The 22,391-nt window shown below is 50.1% G+C and overlaps 1 protein-coding gene across 5 annotated transcripts in view; it reads right to left on the reverse strand.

Moving 5' to 3' along the window:
- MED27 (mediator complex subunit 27) overlaps positions 1–22,391 on the reverse strand; it is a 237,582-nt gene that overhangs the window by 67,140 nt on the left and 148,051 nt on the right. For 4 of the 5 annotated variants that reach the window (XM_045468941.1, XM_045468942.1, XM_045468943.1 and 1 more), the window contains exon 5: positions 635–742. The exons of the other annotated variant lie outside the window; for it this stretch is intronic. In XM_045468941.1, coding sequence (XP_045324897.1) covers positions 635–742 — 108 coding nt within the window. The remainder of the gene's footprint in view (positions 1–634; positions 743–22,391) is intronic. 5 annotated transcript variants of the gene reach the window in all.

The following is a 22,391-nucleotide window of genomic DNA, read 5'->3' on the forward strand; positions in this document are numbered from 1 at the left end:
TGCTATACAGCCATATGGACAGTGTGCAGTCAAGAGAAATTAGGGGTTCACACGGATGAACTGTCTGCGAAACACATCACCCATGGAAATAACTTCTCCTTTTTCAATTACTGTGTTCCCTACATACTGCCGTGGACACGCGACTTCCTCAGGGCCCCTCGTTAGTTTCATGGAAAAAGATCAGAAGCAGGCTGTGTGTCAAACTAACTCGAAGTTTCCTCATGGTTCTAGGAAAAGCAAGATGCCGAACATGCCCAACCCTGGGCTATTGATGTGCTCGCACTAGTAGGCAAAAAGGAAAAAAAAAAAGAGAGAAAAAAAAAAAAAAAGACAAAGAAATCCATTTCCTCAGAAGACACATTTAATGAGGCAACTGGGGTCTAAGGTGATAAATTAGAAATTCAACTAAGGGCATCAGGCTTAAAGGAACACGCAGAAGCATGATGAAAAATGCAGGGGGAGAGAGAGAAATGTTTTTCTGTGCAACGTTCATCTTCCTACTGATAAACTATGCTGGCTGATCATTTCGGCTATGACTGCCGGCGTCTAACGTCATTCATCTGGGACTCTACTACATCTGCTCTGGGATACGGGAAATAAAGGGAAACAGAACAGAAGACTCCAGAACGCTTACCTTGCCATCTTCCGTGTAGACATTTTCATTATATCCCTTAACTATTGTTCGATCAATGAACAGGCTCCGCATGACGACAATCACTTTCAACACCTTTCCCAAGGTCACCTGTCAAAACACGTGCACGTGGGCATGAGAGCTTACACTCGAACATGCAAATGCAGGAAGCGGGGCAAGGCGATGTGAACAAGAAAGGGTCACCTCTCCCTCTTGTTCCAGAGGGACGTGCCGGGGGGCCTTCTGAGGGAAGACATCCTCAAACGTTCATGAACCAGCCCTGAGGACAAGGCCCTCCCGCAGTTGCTTCGGGATGGACGGACGGGTCCCCATTTATCCACCTATGCCGAATTTATTCAGATTTTTGGTTTCTAAATCTCAAGATAAGTTCCGTATGTTTACTCCTTGACGGATAAAATAAAATTTCCTTCTATCTGGTTCTATCTTAAGATGATCCTGTTCAAAGGCTATCTATGATTCTGGCATCCCAGGATTTGGTAAACACATTTGTTTGCCTGTTATTTCGTGGCTCCACGTACACACAAGGGTTATGTAGAGACGACAACAGAGACATGAAAGGCAGGTGCCAAATGCCCGCCTGGCTCGGCGATCTATTTATAATAGCTGGTAGTAGGCGGAGACACAATACCAAGTAAGTTCTGGAGGTAAGTGGAAAGTAGCTGAATTTTTGTCTCCAAAAAGGGACGCGATCCTGGAAATCCATTAAGTGCTTTCACTCTGTTAGAAACGAAGCACGTATTCAGGATAAAAAACAAAACCCACACTCCTAAAAAAGCACGCAGTTGCCTCTAACGCCAGGGAAGAAGTAACCCGCCGTGCTTGCTGGGATTGGCTGGGCACTGAGACTAGAAGCGGCACCTCCCTTGCTTTCGGGGCTCAAGTAACTCTGCCAATACTCTGCTAAGCCTCTTGTGTTCATTTCCTAGATGAGACCCTAGAGGCATACTTGGAACACGACCCATCCTAGGCCCACGGTCTGGATTGTTTGATGAGGCTCCAATATCACAGGATGGACCCCAAAAGACCCCCCTGTCCCAATCTTTTTTTTTTTTCCTAATTAAAAAAAAAATTTTTTTTTTTACATTTATTTGAGAGACAGAGAGAGACAGAGTACAAGTGGGAGAGGGGCAGAGAGAGGGAGACACAGAATCCAAAGCAGGCTCCAGGCTCTGAGCTGTCAGCACACGGCCTGATGCGGGGCTCGAACTCACAAACTGTGAGATCATGACCTGAGCCGAAGTCGGGTGCTTAACCGACTGAGCCCCCCGGGCGCCCCCCGCCCCCCGCCTCTCCCCCCGCCTGCCCCAATCCTAACTCCACGAGCCAACATGCCCTCTGTTTCTGTGGATGCCGCCCTCAACCGTCCTCTCCTTATTTCCCTGTTCTCCACAGCTTCTAACCCTCAGCAAAACCCTCCTCTTTCCTCGAGTAGTCCTGGAGGGGCAGCGAACATTCCTAGTATCCGGTTCCTTCAGGAACTTCTAAGTGCTGAGAGGAGCTCTCTATTTTTGTATGTTTAAAATGGCCCAGGATTATACACAGTGTAAGAAAAAGACAGGACAGCCTTATCTACATTTGAGAGAGTGTTGATAAAAACCTCTCGTTTCTGTGTAGTGCTTTCAAATATTGTATACCGCGTAGCGTTTCACGGGCCACTTCTGGTATCCCTGGAAATCACTATTGAAGGATGTCAATAAACCACCAACGTAGGAGCAACGGCTCTCTCTAGTTTACATGCACTCTAGTTGGGGGGGGGGGGGGGAGGAAAGAAAAGAATCAAATTAATGGTTTTGTAATCATCAGCACTGGGATGAACAGCCTCTCACTGGCCTGCAGTGGAAATCCAACACACCTTTCCCAACAGGGCCACCGTTTTCAACCACCCTTTGCAAATAAGCAGAGATAACTAATCAATTATTTCCTTAAAAAAACCAAAGTCTAGCTGACTTTAACCAATAAACTGCCTCTGTCATTTCTCAGGCTTCTTAAGATGGAATTCAAAGAGAACACACACTAAAAACACTAGATATTTTATATGGAAAACTTTTTTTGTTGTTTTTAAGAGTGACTTTTGATCCTTTAAACCTAACAAATACTAAAAAGTTAACTAATAAATAAGCTTCCTATAGAAAATCGAAAATTGGAGTAAAAAGGAAGAAAATAATCATTCACAGTCTGCCCTTCTAAACTGTTAACATTCAGGGGGGTATTTCCTTTCAACCTTTTTACTCTCCAAGATCTATGGACTCCACAGAAAGAGAGGCCAGATCTGTGGCTGCCAGAGATGGAGGGCGGGGCAGTAGGCGAGCAAAGGGCACAATGGTCCAGTTACACTACAGGTAACGTCACCCACGATGACCTCAGCTAGCACTGCGGCAGGATGTGCAGGAAAGCAGTTTCCAGAGTAAATCCTACAAGTTCTCTTTACAGGGAGAAGTCTCTCCCTTTTTCCTCTTCTTTCTGGTACTTCTATTCCACAAGATGGATGTTAGCTGAGCCTCCTGTGGTAATCGTTTTGCATCAAACTTACACAGTGGTGTAAATCGATTACTTTGGAATAAAACCGGAGGAAAGAAAGAGCTACTGTTTCTGAATTTTTGACATGGTTGTAATTGAAGCCATATATATAATTTCAAATCACATTTTTATTTAAAATTCTGACATCAGCACCCGTTACACATCGCCGTGCAGTCTCCAAAAATGGTGGCTGCATAGCGTTCCACTTAGTGGGTCTATTTATAATTTCTTTAACCATTCTCCTACTGCCGGACATGAGTTGCTTCTAAGTTTTCCCTAATATAAACATGCCTGCCATGTGCACTTTTGTTTTTGTTTTTGAGATGTTTATTTTTGAGAGAAAGAGAGAGAGACCAAGAGAGCACGAGTGGGGGACAGGCAGAGACAGAGGATCTGAAGCGGGATCTGTGTTGACAGCTCGATGCGGGGCTTGAACCCACAAACTGTGAGAACATGACCTGAGCCGAAGTCGGACACTTAACCAACTGAGCCACCCAGGTGCCGCTACAATGTGCATTTTTGTTCACCATCTTTGTTGCGTCTGGGATTATTTCCTGAAGATCTGTAGAACTGTAATTACTGGGGCCAACAGGACAACCTTTAAGGCTTCTGATACAATCTGCCAGCCAACCATGAACCACAAGGGTTATGCCAGCCGGAAAGGTACGAATGCAACTATTTCACTCTTGTCTTGCCAGTAACAGGTGCCATTAAATCAAAACAAAAGTAAAACCACCCCCTTCTGGAGGGAGCAACTTAGTAAATGGAAAGTAACAGGTGCCATTAAATCAAAACAAAAGTAAAACCACCTCCCTTCTGGAGGGAGCAACTTAGTTATTATTATTTTTTTATGTTTATTTGCTCCTGAGAGAGGGAGAGAGAGCGCGAGTGGGGGAGGAGCAGAGCCGGGAGAGACGGGGGATCCAACGCAGCCCCCGACAGCAGCGAGCCCGATGTGGGGCTCCAACTCACGAACCGTGCGATCATGATCTGAACCGAGGTCAGACGCTCAAAGGACTGAGCCCCCCAGGCGCCCCTTAATTTCTTTAACCCATTTATTATGGAAGATTTAAACACATATACAAAGGTAAGTGAAATAAAACAAAGAACCTCCACAGACCCACAGTTCGACAGTTACAGCTCCTGGAAAACCCCGTTTCACCGCTACCCCCACCTACTTTGCCCTTTTCCTGCGTTATTTTGAAACAGGTAACAGCCATAACATTGTTTCATCTGTAAACATTTTCCTTCTGTGGCTCTAAAGGATAAGGGTGCACAAAGCAAAACGCACAAGATTATGATGCCATCCCCCATCCCAATCAACAAGAATTCTCCAATATTATCAAAACTGAAGTGGTCAGGACTCAAATTTTCAACGGTCTCGTAGATGCCACTCTTTTTAAAAAAAAATTTTTTTTTCAACGTTTATTTATTTTTGGGACAGAGAGAGACAGAGCATGAACGGGGGAGGGGCAGAGAGAGAGGGAGACACAGAATCGGAAACAGGCTCCAGGCTCTGAGCCATCAGCCCAGAGCCCGACGCGGGGCTCGAACTCACGGACCGCGAGATCGTGACCTGGCTGAAGTCGGACGCTTAACCGACTGCGCCACCCAGGCGCCCCATTTCAACGTTTATTTATTTTTGGGACAGAGAGAGACAGAGCGTAAACGGGGGAGGGGCAGAGAGAGAGGGAGACAAAGAATCGGAAACAGGCTCCAGGCTCCGAGCCATCAGCCCAGAGCCTGATGCGGGGCTCGAACTCACGGACCGCGAGATCGTGACCTGGCTGAAGTCGGACGCTTAACCGACTGCGCCACCCAGGCGCCCCATAGATGCCACTCTTAAGAACGTTTGCTTGTACCAGGATCTGAATACGGTCCACACCATGTGACGGGCTGACACGTCTCATAAGGCTCGCCTAAAGGTTCCCCATCGCCACCCTGCCCACCCCCACCCCGTCCCCTTTTATTTGTTGAAGAAACTGGGTCAGTTTTTTTCTACAGAGTTCTCCATAGTCTGGATCTTGCTGATGGTGCCCCCATGGTGTATTTTACACGTTCCTCCTCACTCTGTACTTCCTGTAAACTGGTAGGAGAGGAGATTCAGCGTGATTTCTTTTGGCTCCACGAGTTCACAGGCGGTGTCACCGTCTACCAACAGGAGGCAAGCAAGCTTGGGTGTCTCGGTAGGTGATGCTGGCAGCTGCTGACCCATTAATTCACCAGGGGTCTGTGCTGGCCACACACCAGGGTGACCATTCCGTCTTCATTTATCAGCTGGAACACTTTTATAAAGAGAAACCTCCCCTCATCTACGATTCGGCTACTCAGTGGTTGAGTTTATTACGCAGGAGGAGAGGCAGGATAAACGCTCCGTTCTTTCCCTTTATTTGCCGGTTTTTGAAACAACACATCAATTCACTAGTTTCCTTCCCGTGTAGACGGCTCAGTTTTCCACCCAACATCATTATAAACTCGTGGATTGAAACATATTTGATATATCTGTATCTGATGCGATTATCAGCCTCACAGTCTTACTGATGCTCACACTGTCCTGTCTGTGGCCAGGGGGCATCTCCCCGGTTGAGTCCTTCCGGCACACTCTAGTCTCTGTGCCTTGCTTTCCGGTGCAGGGCATTCCAGGCTTGTCTTGTTACAATTCCTGCCCGAGCTCATGAGTCAGCCGTTTCCTCCAAGAGTCCTACTTTTCAGTGGGAAATGGCATTTCACGACCACGATCAGGGCAAGAGAGGCAAATAATTTTGACCGGTTAAATTTTTTCTTTTCCATTTTATGAATATGAATTAGCTCAATATTTTCCTGTCCACTTCTCCCTTAGCCTGTAATCGTTTAGACACCGAACACCCCCACGGCTTGTGCCTATGCTGGGCTGTAGCAGTTTGTGGACAACTTTATTATCTCTCAAACCGGTAAAGCTCTATGAAGTCTACCCATGCTTATTTTTTAGAAAGCCAGAAAGGACCCTGGTGTTCATCTAGCTTGAATATGCATAGATTTGTGGCTTTCTGAATTTTTAACACGGTCGTAACGAAACTACGTATGCGACTTTGAAGCCTGAGAGTGAGGCCCTGGAATGGGGTGCACTCGGGTCTCAGCTCTGCTGCTGGAAAGCCCGGTCATCTACCTTCTCTGAAGGTCAGTGTCCTCCAACCCAGGGGAGACGACGACAGCCCCGCCTTGGGGTGGCAGCGAGGAGTCGGTGCGCTGAGAAAGCTGCACAACAGGCCCGGCACAGGGTGCATCCCAGGGGCAGCTGTCGCTACTCGGCCCAAGCCCTCGCCTGGACTCGGCAGAGGCGAGATCGCTTGAAGCCGGTTAACGTCAAAGCCGGAACCACGACGGGTGCTGCCTCCAGTTCAGCGAACTTGGCACTGGCGTTAATCTACCTTCTTCTGCTATCACACCTGGGGCTAAAGAGAAGGGGTGACGGTCGGGCTGGGCCCTGAGGTCCGAACAAAAATGTGCCTTCCGATGAGCGGCTGCCGAGTCAGGGCCAGGGTCAGGGCAGTTTAGCGGAAGATGTGAATGAAGCTGTCACGTGGGCTGATCTAGACAGACCCTGCTGACACCCAAAAGAGGCCATTTAGTGTGCAGGTCAAGTGCACTGGGCTTCCTTCCCACGTCTGCCACCGGGCGGTGTGATCGAGGGGAAGGCAAACAATCTCTCCCGCCTGTTTGCTCAGCTGCGGAAGTCGGAGGGCCCGAGAGGAAATCAAACGAGTCAGTCCACGTGAAACACGTGGCTACCGCGGTGGCACACGACAGCAGGAGACGGCGGTCGGCGTTGTTTCTCCTGAGTGTGGACAGGGCTGCGGGAGCCTCTGGAGCTCCACCGAGATGGTGCTTAACGAACGTTCTCTAACGGGCTTTCCAGCCCTCACGTCACTCTGCAAGGATTCACCTCCTCACCTGTCTAGACTGCTCTAGCGTAGAAGGTAACTGGATGCACCAGGCTGTAATGACCTTGCAGTTCCGGTAGACTGATACAGCAAGGCGTCGCGTACCAGCCCACGGACAGGGTTCTACAGCGTGGCCAACGCCGGCCACGGTCACAGGCGACACGCCCAGCGACAGGGGCTACAGGCTGGTTGCTGGCAACTGCCGGGGATACCGCAAATAAAGCTAATGCCATCTGGTAATGAAGCGGGCTTGCTGTTACCAAGGTAGCACGTCTTCTATACCGAGCAGCACATTTCCGGAGAGCTCACTCACTACTCCCGTGTCTGTCCCCACGAGGGTTCAAATGGCAAGTTGTGAGGAGTCTGAGGAAGCCAGTGGGCCTCCCAGCCGCTCGCTGGCCTTCCAAGGAGGTGCCTTTAGACATGCTGCCACGGCCTTGTCCCTCGTCAGGCTAGCTGTGCTCTGGGCAGCCGGGGCCGCGTCGGTGGTCTTCCCTATGGGGTCTCACAGCGGTTGCCTACCAAGGCGCGTAGCCCAGCAAGAGAATTTCTAGTTCACGATGGCAAGGCAAGTCGCAAGATAAGGGGAAGCGGGAGGAAAGTTGAGGATAACAGCAAAAACACTTAGTTGCGTTCTGCCACCGACTGTTGCCTACCACCAACTTACCAAATCTGGTAGTTGAGATGTTGTCTACACTGGCAGACCACGTGAGCTCAGAAGTTGAGAGAAACTGATCGCCTAAAAGCTTATTCCCCTGGGGCGTGTGCAGAGGGAAAGGCACTTTGAAACTGAACAGTATCTGTGTTTAGGATACAGGGGAGGTGAATGGACCAAAAAGCTCATTTGCATGGGGAGCCCAGGACCGGATCCGGCATCCCTGGGCAAGCATAAAGCATGTGTGTGGGAGGTGAAGGGGGCAGCATGATCTCTGTCATTCAGACAAAGGCTACATGGCTGAGCAGGGGGGGTCGGAGGGAAGGAGAGAAGCCAACCATACAGGCATCATCAAATGTCATTCTCCAAGTATAACCACGGGAAAAGTCAAATATGTTAAGCAGACCCCTTAATATGTTAATTTGTACTTTAACTGACGTCTGCTGTGCTTTAAGTGATGTCCGTCAAAGTGTGGTTAGAAGGGTGGGGATGGGGAGGGAGGGAGAGCCACAGAGGCATCTCTACCCAGGCTCAGAAGCAATTATCTTTCAGTATGGTGTTATTAAGAAGGTTCCTCTTGGTATTAATTCCAAAGAAAGAAAAGGATAAAGTGAATGGTTTCGGTAAACATTTACCGAATACCTACACGTCCTGGGCGAGGACACAGAGTCAATCGTGTAACCTTAGCACTGGAAAGGACTTAAAAAAATCAGTTTTCTCAACTCCCCCATTTTTTTTGTAAGTAGGCTTCATGCCCATTGCCGAGCCCAACGCAGGCCTTGAACTCACGACCCTGAGATCAAGAGTCGGATGCTTAACTGACTGAGCCACGCGCGTGGCCTTCAACTCCCCCATTTTATTTTTTAATTTTTAAAAAATCTTTATTTATTTTTGAGGGAGAGAGAGAGACAGAGCATGAGCAGGGGAGGGGCGGAGAGAGAGGCGACAGAATCAGAAGCAGGCTCCAGGCTCGGAGCCGTCAGCATGGAGCCCCACGCGGGGCTTGAATCCATGAGCCACGAGACCATGACCTGAGGCGAAGTTGGACTCTCCACCGACCAAGCCAAGCCACCCAGGCGCCCCTCAACTCCCCCTATTTTTATTTATTTTTTATTTATTTTAAAAAAAAAATTTTTTTTTTTCAACGTTTATTTATTTTTGGGACAGAGAGAGACAGAGCATGAACGGGGGAGGGGCAGAGAGAGAGGGAGACACAGAATCGGAAACAGGCTCCAGACTCTGAGCCATCAGCCCAGAGCCCGACGCGGGGCTCGAACTCACGGACCGCGAGATCGTGACCTGGCTGAAGTCGGACGCTTAACCGACTGCGCCACCCAGGCGCCCCAACTCCCCCTATTTTTAAAGAAGGTTAAGGAGTGTCGAATATGGCTCCTGCCTTGAAGGAGGTGATAAAACCAGCGTGTGCCTGAAATAATTTCAGGGTACATAAGTGCCACAGCACGTGGGGCTCACAGCGTAGGAAGAATTTCGGGGAGGGGGGGTGCTCCATCACTAAGCTGTCTGGCACAATCAGAAAGTGCTTGGTCTGGCATCTGTCCGATTTAGCACACATTTTGACAAGCGGGGCTGGTTGTATAGACGAGCAATCCCCAAATGGTATTTCACGGAACACTCCTCCAAAAGATGTTCTTAGACGTGGCCTGGAACAAATGTCCAGTGCCACCCAGTCTTTTCCCTGTCTCCTGGAGGTCTTCCCCCGCGGACTGCAGCCTTACCACTTGACTCCAGAACGAGGACAGAGATGTGCCAGAGAACCCTGGGGTGCAGCCCGGCTAGGTGTCTTACCGTCATTCTTAACAGAAGGAAGCTGAGGTCTTGAAAGATCGGAGTCCAAGTTCCCTGCTTTTCTGTGCAGGGTCAGAAGCATGCCTCTTGCTGTCCCCCTCCCACGCCTACCCCACGACCGGTCTCCCTAAATCACAAGAAATGGCGACCACAGAGCCTCGCTTCATCTAACCCTGCAGCCACCTGGCCGTCTTCTCTGGGACTCTGGTACGTGGCTCAAAACCTTGCTTCAGACGACTCCTGGTTTCCCTCACAAGTGGCTTTATACCCACACTCTGGACCCCATCTATACAAGACCCTATTAAAGCACCTGTTTCCTCTAAATGTAGTGGTTTTTAACCAAAACTTAGCGCTCTGACTTCTGCATAGCTGCTAGGTATGTGTGGTCCCGACACTCACACCGGGCGAACTGTTCTCCCGACAGCCGGCTTCGAGAAGCCGCGGCAGGACTGGAAACTAAGAGGAGCAGTGGGACAGTGGCTGTTGCTTGCTTCTAGGAAAATGCTAAAACGGGATACAGCTACGAGGAAGTGGAGACAGACCAGCCCTGAAAGGCTGAAACTCCGGCAAAGCTGAGGTGTGGAAGACAGACCGGCTGGCAGTGGCCTGGAAGGGGGGGGCCACCAGCACTGCGGTGAGATGGACAGTAATCGAACCGTAAAAAGAAAATGGGCTATGTGACTTGGAAACTAAGGGGTCAAAGTGAGGGACTGTCAGAGACAAGATGGATGTTCTTCCAGGCTGAAGGTCACTCCTCTAGCTCGAAGGGTTGGATCAATTATACCTCCGATGATCAACGCAATGCAATGAAATGCAAGAGAAGAAAGGAAAGACGAAACTGGAAGGTAACCCCCAGGTACAGCCCAGACTTGAGACAGAGTCCTCAATGCCCCGAGCCGGGAGTTCTGCTTTCCCTACTCCAGATCCTGTCTCCCAACAAGTCAGAAAATCAACTGGCCAGCAAGGCACGAGGGCATGGCCGTTCGGTTTATGGACTCTGGGAGAAAGAGACCTGAGTTTAGACGTTAGCTCTGCCCCTTCCCGGCTGCATGATCTGGGACAAGTTCCCTGGCCTGTGAAGCCCCCATTTTCTCACCTGTGCACCCAGGATAAGGCTGTTGTGAGAGAAGTTACCCCAGACACGTGCAGTGCCCAGCACTGGGATTAATACACGGCAAGTACTCCAGCAGTGGTCAGGCTGGGCTACCCCCGCTGGCGCCCTGGTCATGGAGGGAGAGGCCCAAGTTCACATTCTGCCTCTGCCACGTACAGAGCAGGGTGGCCCTGGGAAAACCAGCCCAGGGGAGCTCTAGCTGTGTCCCCTCTAACGCGGAACCTTTATGAGAACGGGACAGCTAGTGGTATCAGGTCCCGAGGGGGGCAGGTCACCACCGGCCCTTGCTAGGCAGTGTAAGTTACGTGTAAGTTAGGGTGTTAATTACTAAACACCCTGCCTGAGAAGAGGAGGCTATTTTGCATTAGTGGCTTACACTGCTGATGAGTGACTCCGACTCATTTGCTAAGAGCACCCATGTTAATGTTCGGGTACCTGATCCTCCTGAACCCCTGCCTCTCTTCTAGGCTTAGACCTGCCCTGGACAGAGGGGACTGTGCCAGACAGCACGGACGCGTTTGACAAGCTTCATCAAAAGGTTTCAGGACAGGGATGGCCTAGGAAACAACTTCCTCTTTCACACACTAACTGTAAATTTCCTCACCATCTTCCTACCCCTGCACCCTTGGCGATCCCATCAAAACAGCACAAATTCACACACGGGGTTAAAAACCAGAGTGAACACAGGTGGACTGTCCATCCCGATCTGGGTTTCCAGCTACCTGTGGGCTCCCCTTGCAGCGTTATGAAAAATTCCCCAAGTCGTCAAAAATAAAACTTAACTCACTTTAATTTATAAACTGTATCTTCAACTACGCCCTAACAGCTCTTCTGGGAAAGAAGAGGGGTACTAATGTGCGGCCGGCATGAAAACCGGGGACCCCGGTTCCGGAAAGATTCACGTGCCTGCAGTGGGGTTCAGGTTAGCTGCCGAGAGGAGAAGCTGACCACCGTGTCCTCGAACACACCGACCATGGCGAGCTTCTCCTACCAGATGTGAAGGGGAGTCTTCAACGACACGCATGTTCCCTGCATACCCTGTACCGAGCACGCCGCCGGGGAGGCCCCTGCACGCATCGTTCCAGCTCATGAGCCGACCTGCTTCCTGCACTGGGGGTGGGGCCCAGCGGCAGAACCGGTCCGAGGGCGACCCCATACGGGGCCCTGGAAGGGAAGGCTCTGCCCTGCCCGGCCAGGCCAATGGGACCGCGTCCTTCTAGGATTCAGACTGCAGAATGTGGAGACGAGCGGGAAGGAGCACGGCACTAGCACGAGAAGGAGGCCGTGTGGGAAGAGAGGGAAGGGGTGAAGGGGTGAGGAAGGAGCGGGGCAGAAGGACAGACAGACGCACGCCGCGACCCAGAGCTGCCGTGGACCACAAATGCCTTGCTCTTCCCTTCCTCCCGCCCTCCTTCCGCCCAGCGGTTCTTTGTTACATAGGGATTGTGTGCAGGCCAGGCCTCGAGTACACAGAGATAAAGAGACACACGTTATAGAGCGACAGGCAACACGTTAGTATAAAGAAAGGAACACGATTTGCAAAAAGTTTTGAAGGAAACGAAGAAAAGGGGGGCAGCTTAAAGAGAGATTTGGGTAACGCCTACGTGTGAAAAAAGCGACATTTACATCAGATCGTTCAGTTCGCTCAAATATTTATTCAACGAACACCCACTATGTGCCACATGTTCTAAGGCTTAGAGATGGAGTGAGTGACACAACGTCTCACGAATGGACGTTCTTCGTGGGGGCAGCTCTGGGCAGACAGCAAACAAACGTAAGACCATCTCACCGCACGGGGCGACAAAGACAAGGGGGTGGTTCAAGTTCGGCAGAAACCAAGCTCGCCCGTGTCAGTGCTGGGGCGCAGCAGCCCGGGCTGGGGGAGGAGCCTGTGTGAAGGCCCAAGCCGGGGAAGACTGGGCGTCCTGGGAGCGGTGGGGCGGGAGAGAAGGTGGCATGTGCTGGGTAGAGGTAGGCCAGGTTGGCCACGAGGAGCCCCTGAGGCTCTGGTAAGGCCTCTGCTGTTAGTCTGGGAGAAATGGGAAGCCACTGCAGGGTTTTCAGCGGAGGAATGACGACAAGTCTGCTGTGTGCTTTTACAAAACACGCCCCTGGCTGCTTCACGGAAGCATCGAGAGAAGGAAGGCGGGGACTCTGAGCAGGGGCGATGCCAGTAGAGATGGTGAGAAGCCGATGGATTCAGGACATAGAGGACGCGAGGTGCCAGAGACTGAACGCGAGGTGAGAAAGAGGCAGCTAGAAGCTAAGGAAAAGTCTAGGTTTCTGGCTGGAGCACCAGGTTGACAGTTTTGCTCTTTATTGAGATGAAATGAGGAAGAAGAGGGGAAAACCACTTCCTTTTTGTCAAGCTTAAGGTACTTCTGAAATATCTAAATGGAGAGATGCTTGATGGGCAGTCTGGAGATTAGGATTCACAGCTCAAGTTCACGGACGAGCGTAAGAGTCGCTGGTTGTCAAGGAAGCCCGTGTAAATTCGCAGGAGCCGAAACGTCATAACCCACGCACCCGAGCGGCACGATCTGGGCTCTGAAGTGCTCAGGGACGCTCTTCCCCGGGGAGGCAGGACTGGGAACTGACACAGGGGCTCTCCCTCTGATGAGGCAGATTAAGCCCAGGCGAAGGTGGTCCCTGGCCAGATCTGCCGCTTGTCACCTGCCTGAGAATGGTACCCACAGTGCCCTCTGTGGCAAACTTGGCCCCGTTACATCTCTACTTCTTGTGTCGATACCCTGTTAGACCGTACTTGGCTTTTTAATATTTCGACTGTAGGATGTGTGCCAACCTGACCTTGATGTAGGAAATTTTAATTCAAATCAATACAGGGACAAGGTCACTTTAAAATCCAATTAATATGAATGGGAAAATACGCCCCACAGTTCTGAGGGCTGAAAATGGAACAGTTGCAAGTTAACAACAACAAAAGACACATCCACACAAGCCTGGCTGGTCCTTCTGTTTGATAAGGCAGCTAGCTGTGTGCCCTTAAATACATGCGGTAGTTAGAATACCGACAAACTTTTTTCTGTTGGGGCAGGGGCTCTATTTAGGGTAGCTTAAAATTAAACTGTAGTTTGTTTGAAGAAAAACATAAAATGCAGTGAAAACTGTGAATTCCTATAACCCAATTTTAAATAAATTGAGCCCTGGACTTCGACTCACCCAAGAATCCCTAGAGAAATCTAAGGTGTTAATATAGTTTGAGTAGTAGCAATTTGCATTTATATAGAACACATTCACAAAACTGTTTGCCAGGATAACCAGAACATAAAGGGAAACCGAGGCACTGGTATTCTGAAGCCTTATTACTGCAAGCATTAGGCAACCAGGGTGCTATGCTGTTCCTCCTCCTCAGATTTACTGCCTCTACACCTACACTTGGTTTCTTAGTAATGAGAAACGTTTCTTTTATGCCCCAAATCAGAGAGTCTTGTAAGAAATGACGAAATGTATTGTTATTTCAGGATCTTGGGCGGGGGGTGGGGGGTGGGGGGGGGGGTTCTCTTTTCCTTCTGCTGTACTGCTGTCCCGTTTGGAATCTCAGGCTTTTCAGCCTTAAGCCAGGTTGGAAGAGAATATAAATGATCCCACATCCACCTAAAGAAGTGAAGATTGCTTTGTAACTCCAAGAACAACTGCAAATTACGTAAAACTGGGATGAGATATTGGGGTGCCAGGGATGTATAAGCCGATTTCTCAACTGACTTTACGTTTGCTCATTAAAGAAAAAGAAAAAGGCTACTCCATGCGGAACGTCACACGGTTGGGGCTTTTTAGGCTTTTCTGGCATCCCGGGGAACCTTGCCGATCCGAGGTGCAGGTGTTCCGCACGGCAGGGCTGAGAAGAAAGCCTCCGCCTGAGCGCTGCCAGCTGAGGTCACAAGACGACCGTGCCAGTCCATGCTCGCCTGTACAGGGGACACCGCAGAACAAATCAGAAGCAGCCCGACCCTCTGTGGCCAAAGGACGAGCTGGCTCCTGGCACAGGTCTGCTCCGTCCTCCCCGTGTGGCCTGGCCCCGGGGGTGGGGGTGGGGGCATTCTGCACTCTCCATCCATTCGAAGTAACGCAAACCGGCAGACTTCCCGTCCGTACCCGGGCCCCCACCCCCCACCCCCCGCCGCCCCCGGCCAACCTCCCGTTACCTCATCTGCACTAGCATTAATGCTCTTCACATGCTCATTATTCTTTAATGATGCCTGTTTGTAAATAGCAGGACGGGATGCAATTAAACCATGAGAGGCTAAATAAACACACATACTAATTAGGATCTTTACAAGAGATTTTTTTTCATGTATAGACTGAAATTTACCTTTCATTAATCTAACTTAATTGCAATAGTGCACCAATAAAGAGTCAACACAAATTAAGTGCTCTAAATGATTTCTCCATATTAAGGGTGAGCAAGTGATCCTTCCTTTGGGTAACAAGCCCTGTTCTGCAGCAGGCGGGGAAAACATCGCAGCTCTGCACCAGGAGAGGGATTTCGGCAGGAAGACAGGTACTGCGCCATTATCGTGATGTTGGCGCTTCCGAGGCCTGAAGTTAAGGAGGTCAAGGCCATAGGTTCAAACTGCAGCCTCACCCCGCCTTGCGAGTCAACTAGCTTTGCTCGGTTCCATGGTAACAGACGTCACCCCCTACGTTCGTTGGCTGTCACTGGGTCCGAGAGACATGCAGTAAAGGTTTGGATCAATTGGTTAAAATCTACTCCCACTCCTGGAATAATAATGCCCGGGAACGTTTGCTCTGTGGCAAGGCAGGACACTGTGGGTCTTTCTGTATGAAAAGGACATCTGTTATTTGCAGAAATAGAAGTTATTGTGCTTTCGCCTTTGATTTCAGAAGGTGTGGAAGATTATATACGTTTGGCACCTAAACTGAAACAGAATATGATGGCCCATCAACATTAGATCTTTTCTGCAGAGGCCTCAGGGCACCTAACAATTTATTCATACGACAAATATTGACTTGAAGCCCTCTAGGCAGCAGGCGCCAGAGCAGGGTCAGGAAACTAGAAAAATGTCACTCACTCCAGAATTCTTTTTATCTTTTGCAAATGTTGTCCCTCCCTAATCACTGATGCTGAACCACGCATCACTTTCTTTTCCTTGCCAGGTACAGACACGCATGGGTGCACAGAGCCCCCAGCTTCCCCACTGGCGCCCTGGCTTGGGACCCACAACTCTGAGAAAAGCCAGGCCCCGAAAGGTCCAGAGTGGCAACGTGGCTGCGGCAACCTCCCTGCAGAAGCGAGACTGGACATCACACTGAGTGACTAAGACAGCCTCAACTAGGTTCTTCGGTTCCTCCATGAGAAAGAATACTTGGGAAGTTCACCATGACAACATTTCCCAGAGTGTATTCCCTGGAAAGGGGTCCGCGGTCAAACATGTCGGGGAAACGGTGCATACCTTCTCCTCCACTTGCAAGATTCGTGGTATGCGCAAGCATATTAAACGTTCTGAAAAGGACTGCAATAAAGTGTGAAATGAATCAAGGGAGACCGCGAAAGCAGACTCAGGTGGCCAGAAGGGAGAGCCGTACTACTCAACATTAGTCACAGGAAGAATCATCAATCAGAGACCCCAGCAGAGGCATCCTTACCAGGAGAGCATCGTGATCACAGGCCCAACAGGGAAGGACGGACCCTGCCTCTCCCACGAGAGATCCACCACCCCAGCACTCGGCCAGTGAGAGACCGCCGTCACCCTGAACTCCTGCCAATCTCCAGTGAACTTCCCTTCAGGACAGCCTCTCCCAGCGCCCCTCCTCCTTCTCATAAGATAACGCTCCTCTCCGTTCTTCGTTGCACTGGCCCGTGGTTTTGCCCCAGCTTGCGTGTCCCCAATTGCAATTCTCCGCTATTCCCGAATAAACCCATTTGTGCTGGTAAAACAACTTTTATTTTGAAAGTTAACAAAAGCAACCTTCTGTCTGCCTTTGTTGAACCAGTTCGTACTTCCTAAACTTATGGCACATGTCAATTTCCTTAAGAGTTAGTATTCCAAGAAATGCGCTGTCAGGAAACAAACAACTCGCCTATTCAACCAGCCACCAGCAAGCCTGGATCCTGTTCCTTCACTGAGACACACACCTTTCCTCCTTCCCTCCCTGGGAGCAGACACAAGACATCGGTGCTGCCCCTCCCCCACTTCCCCCAGAGCCTGGACCCCACTGGAGCTGGGCTCTCGAGCAGCAGACCAACGGAGCCTCCAAGGATGCAAAACGGCTCCCTAATAGACTGTGGGTAAAAATCCATCAGCTCTAACACATTTAATTACTCCCAGCTCAAGAACTTTCAAAGATTCACTCTGAAATTTATTTTTATGGTTACACGGTAAGTCTCTGAAAATCCTAGTCTTCAAACAGCATCACCGACAGCCCTCACTTAATCGCTCTGGTAGATCATATATAAAAACAAAATAGAGCTAAAAAAAAATCATTCCGTGTTAGTGAACAGATGTCTGGCCCATTTGCAATTAATACGACCCACTTCCATACAATCAGACTGCTTAAAATTCCTGGAACAAGATGTAAAAGTTAAGATGCAAATGTTCCGATTTTAATGAGAATGAATGGAAACTATAAAATCCTCTCTCCCTTTGAGGGAAGGTACAATCTACATATAAGTCTCAACTGCACACTAAATTTATCAACAAAACAATCATTTGATAAAGCCTGTGTGAAAGAAGAAAATAGAACCAGGAAAGTCAGGAGTATATTCAGAAAGCATTTCCTACCCAAATTAAATGTTGTCAGAACCATCATTCTTTTAAGAAGCTTTAAAGAAAACCTGACTCATTTCAATTTATTTCTGCCAGTTACCTGCATGTACTGGGAACCTCTTGCGTTTCTTTGAATCCCTGGAACCTTTTCACGGGCAGTAGGGGACAGTGACAGACCAGGATTTTGAAGTTTCTTGCATCTTGGTTCGAACCCCACCCAGCTCCAGCACTTAATGTGACCCTGAACAAGTTATTTAACCTCCCGGGTCTCAGTGTTCTTATCTGTAAAATGGCAGTATTGCCCCCCTGCACTGAGGGGTCGGTGTGAAAAATCAATAAGCATCCCTAGACTGAAGGGCCAAACAGAGGAGCATACGGCAGGCACATTGAATGGCGCAGTGATTAGAATTATGTTCACGGCGGTGGCAGGGGAATATGGTTCAAGCGTCACAAGACAAGTCTCACGTCTAAAATTTAGTTCTCCCTGCGTGGAAAGCTTTTCGGTCGGCTCACCCAAATCTCACCCCTTCCTCGATGGTCCAGTTGTGTTGTCTCTCCTGTAGTCTGTGTTTTCACCAGGCAGCAGGGAGTGGGTCTCTCAAGGTGTGAGTCCCACCGAACTCCTTCTAGATCAGATGCCCAACCCCGCTTCACCCCATTAGCTCTGGATGGAAACTGACATTTCCAACAGGCCCCAGGGGCCCCAGTGATTCTCCGAATATTGGTGAGGTGCCTAACACGGGCGGCGCTCAAGTCCGTGTTTGGTGAATTGAAAACAAAACAAAACAGAACAAAAAAACTCGAACTCTCCCAGCTCCTCGTTTTCAACCATTCTTTCAACAGCTATTAACAGGTACCCCTTCTGCGCTAGGCACAACTCTAAGTCCGGCAAATACGAGTAAGAACAAGAAAGAATTTGGTAACGTTCTGTTTTTCTGGAAGAACTCACGGTGTCGTGGGGGGTTTGCTCAAAGGTGAGGGTGGAAGGACTGGGACCAGGCACTGACCCTCCTTTTGCCTTCTGTGACTGGCACGAGCTCTGTGGAAACCAGGCACTCGAGCATTGGATGACAACAGTGAACAAAATCAAGACGGTATGGCTTCAAAAGCACAGGAACATTCTAGAGAGTTGGTAGTGGTTCAGAAGCATCCAGAAATGAGAGGCCATGCAGGTTATCAGAAAGAACAAGCACTTTGGAGTCGAAGTGACAGAGGTTAAACCTCAGCTTTGCCACTTGTTTGCTACGTGCCTCTGGCAATTTACTTTGCCTTCCGTTACTGTACCCATCTCAGAAGGTCGCCGTGGGTCCAAAACAGCACATTCATGCATTTCATAAATGCTTGCCGGGCATTCGGCGTGTGCCAGGCACCGTTCTAGGCCCTGAGGATCTAGCGGTGGCCAAAACAAGGTCTCTGCCTTCACAGAGCTTGTATTCCAGTGGGTGGAGATCAACGATAGGCTAATAAAACAAATACCAACCATGCCACATGTGAAGATGCTATGAAGAAAAATAAAGCAGTGGCAGGGACAGAGTGGCCAGAGGTGGGTACTATTTTAAAATAGTGTGATCAAGGGGCGCCTGGGTGGCGCAGTCGGTTAAGCGTCCGACTTCAGCCAGGTCACGATCTCGCGGTCCGGGAGTTCGAGCCCCGCATCAGGCTCTGGGCTGATGGCTCAGAGCCTGGAGCCTGTTTCCGATTCTGTGTCTCCCTCTCTCTCTGCCCCTCCCCCCGTTCATGCTCTGTCTCTCTCTGTCCCAAAAATAAATAAACGTTGAAAAAAAATAAAAAAATAAAAAAATAATAATAAAATAGTGTGATCAAGGAAGACCTAGGAACCTTCAGGAAGTGAAGGAGAGGGCCAGAGGCAGAGGGCACAGTCCATGCAAAGGCCCTGGGGCAGGGGCCGGGGCAGGCCTGATGTACTCTAGGAGCCGTGAGAAGGCCAGTGTGTCTGGAGTGGAATGTGCCAGGGGGCAAGTGGTAGGAGATGGGGTCTCAGGTAACATGGGAGAAGGGGGTGGTTTATAGTGGGCCTCAGAGATCCTGGCGAAGAGGTGTCTAAGTACAATGGGAAGCTAGCAGTCTTCCAGGCAGAAGAGAGACACTTCTAAGGTAGCCCTCCGGCTGCGGTGTGCAGAGATTGCAGAGGTGCCAGGGGAGAGGCAGACAGGCCAGTTGGGTGTTGCAATAACCCAGGTGAGAAAGAAGGGGCAGGGGGCAACCCTAAGACTTCTGGGTTGGGCAGCAAGAAGAATGGGGAGGTCACCGAGTGACACAGAGGCCACTGCTCAAGAGCACGTGTGGAAATCAAGGGGAGACGGCAACAGGCAGGTGCGGGGATCCGGGGCTGAAGCCCAGGGAGAGACCCGGACTAAGGGTGTAAACGTGGGCGTCATCCGCTAACGGGACACATTTACAGCCACGGATGGAGGACGGCATCCAGGCAGTGCGAGGAGACAGAGGAGGGACTCGATCCAAGAACTGAGCCCCGGGACACACGGATGTTTTGGGAAGAGGAAGAGGAATCTGCAAAGACTGAGAACCCAAAAGCAGGGCACGGGGGGAGATCCTAAGGGAACAGCGGCTGCTCTCATGAAAGGTGAAACCCACCGAGCCCCCACTCTGTGGTTCTGCTGCACAAGACCTCCGTGCTCTGTGACTGAAGGAGCTGCAGGGATCCGGACGCCCCACAAAATAAGCACGGTTGGGAAGCAGTCACCTTAAAAGCAGACACAAAGACCATCACCGTGGCATTTTCACTAAGAGTAGAAGGCAAGAACGAGGGGAAAGGGAGAAGGTAAGTGTTTTCATTTCATGTTTCCAAAAGGCCCCCACATTACTACACAGGATTTTTGAACAGAAACAAAGGAATTTTCTTATTCACAGTGCTGGTGATCGACAGTCCTCATGGTAGTTACGTCACACCAACACCTATAAGACCCCGTGACCTTCACCAAACGCGCAGCAGACACGACTGCAGCCGTCCCCACCCGCGCCCCAAGCGTGCTGCCGGGACAGCGTCACAACAGCCCCGCGAGCGGGCACTCTGGGCAGCTCTGGTTTACACGGGCAATGACAGGAGAGTCTCCGGGTGACAACTTCACGTCACGTAGCTAGCAGTGGCCCAGCAAGGACGCAGACCCCAGCGAGCTGGCTCCAGAGCCTGTATCCTCACCGCGGTTTGCTCACGAGCTGGGTCGACGATGACGACGGTGACGGTGACGACCGCGGCTCTGCTAACTACGTACAGCAAAATTTGCTCAACTAATTTTCACTCAAATTAAGCATCATGTAATCTGTATAATTAATAATACCATGGGCCGTATTAGCGTAGACTCGTACTCCCCTGTTGAGCCAAATGCCAACGGAAACGGATCGTGTCACTTTTATTAGAATCCAGCAACCGGCACAGAGAAAAGGAAAAGATGAACTGGAGGAAAAATCAACTGTGTAGACTGGGATTAGGAAATAAAGTAAAAGGCCAAGATAAACTGCTTTTAACGTCAGCTGAAGATTTAATATAGCTCTGGAAGGTTTCAATTATTTACATGCTTGGTCCATGCAGTGTATATCTGGGCTAATGAGATTCAATTGCTGGGTATAAATCTGAAACAGGACAACCCGATTGTCTAAAGGAAATAGTTGCCTGGGCTCCTGTGTTAATAACTCTTCAAAACAAAGATTATGATTCGGGAAGAGTCACATCATTTCTGCTTCATGTTATTGATCGCAGCAGCAGCTGAGAGGAATGGCTCCATCTGGTCAAACGCAGACTCTGAGACGAGGTGCAAAGGATTCAAAGAACCTATTGATCAGTATTGTTGTCCTTCCAATAACAAGACCAACAATAATAATTTACACTGTCTCTTTGTCCTGCGGTGATTAGGAAGCCCCGAGGGAACCCTACCTCTTTGTGAAGTTCCCCACGTCTAGCACTAAGGGCTACGTGACGCCACATAATGATGTGGACACAGAGCCGTTCGCAGGTAATTGGCCAGATCACAGCACTTCCCCGTCAGGGTTTTCAGAAGGGCTTCGCGCACATGATGTGGTGGGTGCTGCAGATACATTTGAAAGCAAAGTGACCCATTTAAGGTCAATCCACACATAGTCCTTTACTACAGGCACAAACAGGGCGTAGGAGCACAAAGGAAGAAACCATCTCCGCCTGAAGTAAGGGTGGGCTTCTGGAAAGGTAACATCAGGTCCCAATCATAAAGAAGACACAGCAGGTTTGTCAGAAAGGGCAGGAGGGAGACAAGAACGCCACAGGCAGAGGGAAGAACAGCACAAGGCACCGAGGCAAAGGGACGTGAAGCATTTGGAGACTGGTTCCCAAGGAGCTTCTGGAAAAGAGGAGGCATTTTCGCTTATCACAGTAAGCGGAGAAGAGCCACGGGCATGTCGCAGCTTGGGGGGAGGGGTACCGAAACTTCTGCACTACTCTGGCCGTACCATACCAGGAGGAGCCATTGCCTCCGAGATGCCAACCGTGCCCCCACTGTGAGCACTGGAGGGCGGGGAGAGTGCCCAGGCAGAGGGGAGACAGGCAGGAGGAGAGCCGGCAAGGTAAACGGAGGCCGCGTGACAGAGACCACACAAGCTTCCCTATGGAGGCAGGCTTTATACACTGCAAGCCAACGAGAAGCCAACAGGGTGTGGCGAGACCTGCCCTCTGGAACGATCGCTCAGATGTGGAAGATGAAGCAGAGGCAGAACAGCCAGAAACACGGAGACCGGGAGCACACCTGGACGGCTGTGGCAAGAGTTCCGGCAAGAGTGGGGGGGGGGGGGCTGCAGGGAGACGCCGGGAAGGATGCGTGTGGCATTCTGCGTGTGTGGGGACGGCTCACCGCTGGAGATGACAGTCTGGAGTTATCGTTCCCATGGGATTTGATCAGTAAGCATCTGTCATGAGAATGAAGACGAGTACCGGAACAGAGAGCTGTCAAACTGGGGGCAGAGTGTAAGACAAGGA

Source organism: Leopardus geoffroyi, chromosome D4 (genome assembly GCF_018350155.1).
Source record: "Leopardus geoffroyi isolate Oge1 chromosome D4, O.geoffroyi_Oge1_pat1.0, whole genome shotgun sequence".
Lineage (NCBI taxonomy): Eukaryota > Metazoa > Chordata > Mammalia > Carnivora > Felidae > Leopardus > Leopardus geoffroyi.